The 9,851-nt window shown below is 38.1% G+C and overlaps 1 protein-coding gene across 1 annotated transcript in view; it reads left to right on the forward strand.

The window, feature by feature from the left end:
- The window catches only part of LOC115225369 (protein HID1), a 62,862-nt gene extending 53,371 nt beyond the window's left edge, over positions 1 to 9,491 (forward strand). The window contains exon 19 of the mRNA XM_029796320.2: positions 9,443 to 9,491. Coding sequence (XP_029652180.2) covers positions 9,443 to 9,479 — 37 coding nt within the window. The 3' untranslated portion in view covers positions 9,480 to 9,491. The remainder of the gene's footprint in view (positions 1 to 9,442) is intronic.
- The last annotated feature ends 360 nt before the right edge of the window (positions 9,492 to 9,851 follow it).

Consider the following 9,851-nt stretch of genomic DNA (forward strand, 5'->3'; position numbering starts at 1 on the left):
CCACACATATACACACACAAACACACATACACACATACAACACAGCACACAGATACACACATAACACACACACATATACACACATACACACACAACATATACACACCACACACATACACACATCCACACACACAACACATACACACACATACACACACACACTATACACACATACACACACACACACACACACACATACACACACACACATATACACACACATACACACAAACATGTATGCATATAAAAGTATATATCTATGCTCATCAGACTATCTATCTATAGATATTTCTATTTATCTAGTTATCAGTGTGGTGTGTGCGTGTGTGTGTGAGAATATGTGTCTGCATGGTATCTATATACACACACTCACACACACATACACATACATCAGTCCAGCCAACCATTCATCTGTCCCTACATATATATACATATATTTACATACATACATAATACATATATAATAATAATAATAATAATAATAATAATAATAATAATAATAATAATAATGATAATAATAATAATAGTAGGGAATATAATTCCAAAACTTACAGGGAAAATTTCATTTTAACAATTTTAAATCAAATTTCACAATGTATAATATATGTATATAACTTAGAGAAAAATCGCAATTGAACAATTCAATAAAGAAAGATGTTATTTACACCATATAGAAAAGATATACTATAAAAAAACCTTATTTTAAATCAATAAAGTACAATAAATGGTAAATAGTAGTAAAAAGACTACGCATGTTTCATGGCTATGCTTTCAAATAGATAATAATATTAAAATCAATTTGATTCAAAATTAAATTGAACTAGAATTAATTCTGTTTAAAAATATAGTCACTCCTCAGGTCTAACACAATAAATAATAAAAAATAAGAAATAATAATAATAGAATATTAACTTATACTAATTATCTAATAAATATATAAAAAATACGTGCATTAACTATAAATTATCGTAAAGCATTTAACAATATTTCTTAAAATAAAAATATAACTTATCTTGTTGAAGGATTTTCATTAACTAACAATTTAAACGTAAAATGTCAAACTTAACATTTCTATATATAGATATACATAATGTATATATAATATATATATATATTATATATATATATATATATATATATATTATATATATATATATATATATATATATATATATGTAATATATGTATATATTTATATATGTATATATATATATATATATATATATATATATATATATATATATATATGTTAAAGGTAATATATATATATATATGTATATATATATATATATATTATATATATATATATATATATCCATCATCATCATCGTTTACATCCATTTTCCATGCTGGCATGGGTTTGATGTTTCGACTGGGGTCTTGGAAGCCAGAAGGCTGCACCAGGCTCCAGTCTGATCTGTCAGTGTTTCTTCAGCTGGATGCCCTTCCTAACACCACTCACTCCTTGAGTGTGGTGGGTGCTTTTTACGTGCCACTGACACAAAGATCATAACTACAATTTCCATTTGATGTTGATGTACTTGACTTAATAAGTGAGTTCACGGCTGTATCCTACACCAGTGTTGCATAACCAGCTCACTCAAAAGTACTTTAGATCATAGGGCAACATGCTGTACTTGACTTAATAGTACAGCATGTTGCCCTATGATCTAAAGTACTTTTGAGTGAGCTGGTTATGCAACACTGGTGTAGGATACAGCCGTGAACTCACTTTATTTGCTGGGTCTTCGCAGTCACAGCGTATCTCCACAGGTCTTGGTCTTTTGTCATTGCCTCTGTGAGGTCCAACGTTCGAAGGTCATGTTTCACCATCTCATCCCGTGTCTTCCTGGGTCTCCCTCTACCCCAGATTCCTTCCACTGTTTGGGAGTGGCACTTCTTCACACATCTCTCCTCATCCATCCGTAGTACATGACCATACCAACGCAAACGTCTCTCTTGCACACCACATCCAATGCTTCTTATGTCCAGCATTTCTCTCAGGGCATTTACACTCTGTCGTGCATGGACACTGACATTACACATCCAGCAGATCATGCTAGCTTCATTTCTTTCAAGCCTACACATGTCCTCTGCAGTCCTCACACATGCATCATACAATCTACCTTTCACTCTGAGCAAGAGACCCTTTGTTGCCAGGAGAGGTAGGAGCTTTCTAAACTTTGCCCAGGCTATTCTTATTCTAGTGGTGACACTCTCTGAGCATCCACCTCCACTACTAACTTGGTCACCTAGGTAGCAGAAACTATCAACTACTTCTAGTTTCTTCCCCTGGAGTGTGATGGAATCTGTTTTCTGAGTATCTGTGGTGTCTATTGTCCCTGTGCATCTGCCGCACACGAAAGCTATCTTCTCGGATAATTCTCCTTTGATAGTGCTGCACCTCTTATGTGTCCATAGCTTACACTGAGTACATCTTATGGAGTTTCTACCTACACCTTTTCTACAGATCAAGCAGGGCCACCTGCCCGAGGGGGTCTGTGATGAGTTCACCTTTCTGCTTACTATAACTTTGGTCTTTACTCATTGACTCTAAGGCCAGGTCATCAGCATAGAGGAGCTCCCAGGGGCAACCCATCTTGAATTCCTCTGTTACTACCTGGAAGACTATGATGAATAAAGGTCTTTGCAACATTGACTCTAAGGCCCTTTGATTCTAAACCTTGCTTCCACACCTGAAATTTCTTCTCTAGTTCTAATAGTGATGTTAAATGATGATGAGGTTGATGATGATGATGATGATCATGATGGTGGTGGTGACTGTACTAAGCAGTGATGGATATAAAAACAAACTCATTACCAATTCAAATATAATTGATGCTAATTTGAACCTGTAAGAAAGCCATTCACCACCACCACCACCATCTTGTCATCCTGTGCGCATCTTGCACATGCTTGGCTGATGGCATATCTGTGCTTGTATAGTTTGTCCTGGACAGGCAAAGCTCCCTAGTAGCACTGCCAGGCCAGAGATTTTTAGAACCTTCCCATTGGTCCTGGAAAAGAGCAGCTAGCTGATTTTCTTCGACACTCAAAATTTCCCTAAGAACATCAACATCAATAATAATAATGGTTTCAAATTTTGGCACAAAACCATCATATTATTTCTTTATTGCCCACAAGGGGCTAAACATAGAGGGGACAAACAAGGACAGACAAAGGGATTAAGTCGATTAGATCGACCCAAATGCGTAACTAGTACTTAATTCATTGACCCCGAAAGGATGAAAGGGAAAGTCGACCTCGGCAGAATTTGAACTCAGAATGTAACGGCAGACGAAATACCGCTAAGCATTTCGCCCGGTGTGCTAACGTTTCTGCCAGCTCACCGCCTTATTCTGATTCTGCTATCTTGTTGCCTTTACGTACAAATATAAAAATTAGTTCAAATTTTGGCACAAGGCCAGCAATTCTGGGAGATTACATTAACCTCAGTACACAACTGGTACTTATTTCATCTGCTACGAAAGGATGAAAAGCAAAGTTGATCTCAGTGGAATTTGAACTCAGAACATAAAGATCGATGAGATGTCACTAAGCATTTCATCTGGCTAACGTTTCTTATTTCTTTATTACCCACAAGGGGCTAAACACAGAGGGAACAAACAAGGACAGACAAAGGGATTAAGTCGATTACATCAACCCCAATGTGTAACTGGTACTTAATTTATCAACCCCAAAAGGATGAAAGGCAAAGTCAACCTCGGTGGAATTTGAACTCAGAGCATAACAGCAGTCGAAATACCGCTCAGCATTTCACCCGGCGTGCTAACGTTTCTGCCAGCTCACACAAAACCATCATGTTCAAGGAAGGGGCTAAGTTGATTACATTGACCCCAGGGGTTCACTGGTATTTATTTTATTGATCTTTAAATAATGAAACACAAAATTTACCTTGGGATTTGAACTCAGAATGCGAGGATGGACAAAATGCTGCTAAGCATTTTGCCTGGCATGCTAATGATTCTCCCAGCTCAAATAATAGAAAACACATGGGCCAAGGTGCTGCATGCTGGGACTGAACCTGAAACCAGGTGGTTGAAAAGGCGAGCTTCTTAACCACATAGTCATTACTGCCCACAAGTATATGAGCGCACACACACACACACATACACACACACACGCAGTTGCCCCTGCAAATCACTTGCGGAAATAAATTCTTAATATTAATTTAAAAACACAAAAAAAATGTCAACCAATCATTTATTGAAATGGAGATAACAACAAGGATGCATGTATGTATGTGTACATATATCTGTATGTGTGTATATAATATATATATATATGTATGTGTATATACATATATATATACACACACACACACACATATGTGTGTGTGTGTGATGTGTGTGTATGTGAATATGTATATGTGTGTACGAATATGTATATATGTATGTATACATAAAGATATATATATTTGAATATATATATACCCATAAATACACAAGTATGAGGACAGGCACACTTAAAGCAGGTGGGTGTGAAAGTGTATATATATATATATAATATAATATATATATATATAATATTATATATATACATATATTATTTATATATATATATATATATATATATATATATATATATATATATTTATATATATATATATATATTATATACATACATACATATATTATATATATATTTCTATATATATATATATATATATATATAATATATGTACATATATATGTGTATATAATATCTATTAATATATATATATATAATATATATATATATATATATATATACATATATATATGTATATATATACATATATATATATTTGATAGTGTAGCTATTGATTGCTGCTGGCCGTATGTTCATTTTCTCATATGATTGTGTGATATAGACCACAATGGTGTCTTATCAGGAAAGATGAACCCTGAGATTGTGGGGTGTGTGAATTGCGTTATCAGTGGTTCAAATAGCAGTTGGTGCTGTTCACAGTTAATTATCAGAACCCAGTGTGCCCCTCCCCTCCATGTCTGTTCTTTCTTTCTTTGTGCTACGCCTACAACTGTATGTCGCCACACCACCACCATAACCACCACCACCACCACCTTCACCACCACTACACACCACCGCACACCACCACAACCACCACACTACCACATATAACCACCACCACCACCACAACCACCACCACCACACACACACACCACCACCACCAACACCACCACCAACACCACCACCACACACCACCACCGCTACCACCACCACTACACACACACACCACCACCACACACCACCACCACACACCACCACACACCACCACACCACCACCACCACCACCGTGGCCACATAATACTCTCAGCGCCCCCACCCCCTATTTTTATGTATAAATAAATATTTTATATTTTACTAATTTATATATATTATGAATCATTTGATATTTAATATAATATTATATAATTTGTACACAATACTATAATAATATCGGTTCTGGGTTCAGTCCCACTGCATGGCACCTTGGGCAAGTGTCTTCTACTATAGCCTCGGACTGACCAAATCCTTGTGAGTGGATTTGGTAGACGCAAACTGAAAGAAGCCCATCATATATATGTATATATATATATATATATATGTATGTATGTGTGTGTATATGTTTGTGTGTCTGTGTTTGTCCCCCCAACATCACTCGACAACCGATGCTGGTGTGTTTATGTCCCTGTTACTTATCGGTTTGGCAAAAGAGACCGATAGAATAAGTACTAGAAAAAGAAAACAAGCAGAATTGTTGGAGGTAGTTCCAAAATGGAAAAGATATGAAGCTTCTGATGGAAGTAAATCTCTAAATGGGAGATGTGGTGTGAAAAAAAAATTCACTTCCAACAGAAGTCAATCTTGAAAGGAGAGATGTTGTGGTGGTAGACATTAACACACCTGTGTAATTAAAAGGTGGACTCGTTAAACTCTTATAAAGCGTAATGTGTCTTGTTGAGACCAGAGGAAGATGTTGTAGTCAGAAATGACATCTATGAATACATTACTTTACTCTCATTTCATATAGAAGAGGCATATGGCATTGCCAGCCCATGACTTATATGATGATGTATGGGTATGCCTTGAGAGTATGATATTGAAAAATACAACACAAAGTCAGTAAAATGGGATGACTTCTTATGAAAGTCACGAAAAGTCTATGCAGGCATTGGAGTGGCTGTGTGGTAAGTAGCTTGCTTACCAACCACATGGTTCCGGGTTTAGTCCCACTGCGTGGCACCTTGGGCAAGTGTCTTCTACTATAGCCTCAGGTCGACCAAAGCCTTGTGAGTGGATTTGGTAGATGGAAACTGAAAGAAGCCTGTCATATATATGTACATATATGTATGTGTGTGTCTGTGTGTGTCCCCCCCAACATCACTTGATGGTGGTGTGTTTACATCTTCATAACTTAGCGGTTCGGCAAAAGAGACCGATAGAATAAGTACTAGGCTTACAAAGAATAAGTCCTGGGGTCGATTTGCTCGACTAAAGGCGGTGCTCCAGCATGGCCACAGTTAAATGACTGAAACAAGTAAAAGAGTAAAAGAGTAAAAGGGAGTAAGATGAGATGCCCTCATGATGTCTTGTCAGGGTGGGAGAATACACCAATCACTAGAAGGCTCTTTAATAATGATTCACATAATTTTATATCACTCATTGCTTGTAGTTAGGGCAAGGATATTAAGGACTGAAAAGAATGAAGACTCATCACACAGAGAAGAGGTCTGTGGCATATGCTTTGGAACAGGGGTACAAGTGCACCCCCTAAAGTTTTTTGTGGGGCAATGAAAATATTTTGAACATCCTCCTCAAAAACGTTGCATTTCAGTTTATTGGATTTTGGCAGAAACGTTAGCACACGGGGCGAAATGCTTAGCGGTATTTCGTTATGTTGTGAGTTCAAATTCTGCCGAGGTCGACTTTGCCTCCTCATCCTTTCGTGGTCGATTAAATAAGTACCAGTTACGCACTGGGGTCGATGCAATCCGTTTGCACCTATATACACAAATATAAAAGTGATTTCAAATTTTGGTGCAAGGCCAGCAATTCTGGGGTAGTAGGTAAGTTAATTACATTGATCCGGGACTCAACTGGTACTTATTTAATTGACCCTAAAAGGAAGAAAGGCTAAGTCAACTTCGACTAAAGGTGGTGCTCTGGCATGGCCACAGTCAAACGACTGAAACAAGTAAAAGAATAAAAGTATATATATATATATATATATATAATATATATATATGTGTGTGTGTGTGTGTGTGTGTATATATATATATATATATGTCCTTTTTTCCTTCTTTGGACACTAAAACTCTGCTTGCGAAGACCTATTGAGGCAAGTGAAATCAAAAATCAAAGATCAAAATCAAATTCAATGACTGGCATCCGTGCTAGTGGGGTGCAAAAAACACCATATGAGTGTGATCATTGACAGAGTGGCTAACTGGCTTCCGTGCCAGTGGCACTTAAAGGGCACCATTCGAGCGTGATCATTACCAGCATCACATTACTGGCACTTGAACCCCGTGCTAGTAAGGTGCTAAGAACACCATCCGAGCGTGATTGTTACCAGAGTGGCTATCTGGCCTCTGTGCCAATGGCATGTAAAAGACGTCATTTGAGCATGATTGTTACCAGCATCACCTTACTAGCACCTGCACTGGTGGCATGTGTAAAAGATTCGAGTGAGGTCGTTGCCAGTACCGCCTGACTGACCCCATGCCAGTGGCGCATAAAAGCACCCACTACACTCTCGGAGTGGTTGGCATTAGGAAGGGCATCCAGCTGTAGAAACATTGCTAGATCAGATTGGAGCCTGGTGCAGCCATCTGGTTCACCAGCCCTCAGTCATTCGTCCAATCCATGCTAGCATGGAAAGTGGACGTTAAACGATGACGATGATGACGATGATGTGTATCTGTCTCTTTCTTTCTCTCTTTATCTAGTACATAGGAGTATATGAGTGAACACACACACACACACACACACACACACACACACAGAATAGATGCACCTCATTATATCGTTTTATCTGTGTTGGCAATGCTTCAAACTCGTTAATTCTTTTTATGCTTGTGGCTTGTCAACTAAATCACTAGATTAAATATTCAAGCGCATTAAATGACTTTATAGGTTGTCGTCGAAATTCTGCCAGATCACCATCTTATGTACAAGTATAATAATAATGATGATGATTATTATACCTGTTCTTGTTTTGATACTAAGACTGAAAAAAAATAGGACCTTATTTGTAATTGAATTTTGGACCTGAGTTTGTACTCCCAAGCAAATTTTGTTCCTGCACTTATAGTCTGTGGTGCGAGGTAGCAATGCCCAGTTTTCCTGGTAGTCTTGAATTTTTTTCAGTATTTTACATACAACTTATTCTGTAGGACATTTCCTTCATCAGCCTGTTGACTGGAGGTCATTATGATTTCACCACCTTCTTTCAGTAACAGTAAGACAGGAATTGGCACCAGGAAAAGTTCCCAGTGTCCAAAACGTCTGTTAGCTGTCTGTACATCAGTTTACTCAAGCCCTTTACTTCCTGACAATTTTCTCCACTAATCTCAACTTTGGACTGTCTTTTCCTCAGTGAAGGCCATACCCTGCTGGATCTTGTGGGTTTTGAATTGTCATTGATATTTCTTTAACTTTGCTTTTATATAGATAGGTTCAAATGTGACTGTGTAGTAAGAAACTTGCTTCCTAACCACATTGTTCTGGGTTCAGTCTTACTGTTTGGCACCTTGGGTAAGTGTCTTCTACTATAATCATGGGCTGACCAAAACCTTGTGAGTGGATTTGGTAGACGGAGATTAAAAGAAGCTATCATGTGTGTGTGTGTGTATGTGTATGTGTGTGTGTGTGTGTGCGTGACACATGCATGCATGAGTATGTGTGCACGTGCATGCATGTGTGTGCATGTATGTATGCATGTGTGTGTGTATGTGTGTGTTTGTGTTTGTCCTCCACTATTGCTTGACAACTGATGTTAGTGTATTTATGTCCCTGTAACCTAGTGGTTCAGCAAAAGAGGCTGATAGAATGAGTACCAGGCTTAAAAAAAGTAACCAGTACTGGGGTCGATTTGTGTGACTAAAATTCTTCAAGGCAGTGCCTCAGCATGGCCACAGTCTAATGACTGAAACAAGTAAAAAGATAGGAGTATTGACCCTACAGATTGTATGATACCTGTGTGCAAACAGCCATGCTACACAGCAGTGAAACGTGGGCTGTGACTGCTGAGGACATCTGTAGGCTTGAAAGAAATGATGCTAGTATGTTTCGCTGGATGTACAGTGTCAGTGTGCATACACAACAGAGTGTAAACATCTTGAGAGAAAAGTTGGGCTTAAGAGACATCAGATATGGTGTGCAAGAGAGACAACTGCACTGGTATTTTTTTTCGTTTTTTTTCTTTTATTTGTTTCAGTCAATTGACTGCGGCCATGCTGGAGCACCACCTTTAGTTGAACAAATCAACCCCTGGACTTATTCTTTGTAAGCCCAGCACCTATTCTATCGGTCTCTTTTGCCGAACCGCTAAGTGACGGGGACGTAAACACACCAGCATCGGTTGTCAAGCAATGCTAGGGGGACAAACACAGACACACAAACACACACACACACACACATACATATACGAGGGGCGTTCAATAAGTAATGCCCCTGACCCACTTCCCATAGCAGTAGAGCAACGAAACTTGGCATAGTTATTAGTCTTTTTCTACATAGGAATCACCCAGAGTTACGCATTTCTCCCATTGTTTGATGCAGCTCTGGAGACCGTTTTTGTAGAAGACCCCAGCTTGGTCCTCCAACCTGAACGCGACTTCAGAAAT

Source organism: Octopus sinensis, linkage group LG27 (genome assembly GCF_006345805.1).
Source record: "Octopus sinensis linkage group LG27, ASM634580v1, whole genome shotgun sequence".
Lineage (NCBI taxonomy): Eukaryota > Metazoa > Mollusca > Cephalopoda > Octopoda > Octopodidae > Octopus > Octopus sinensis.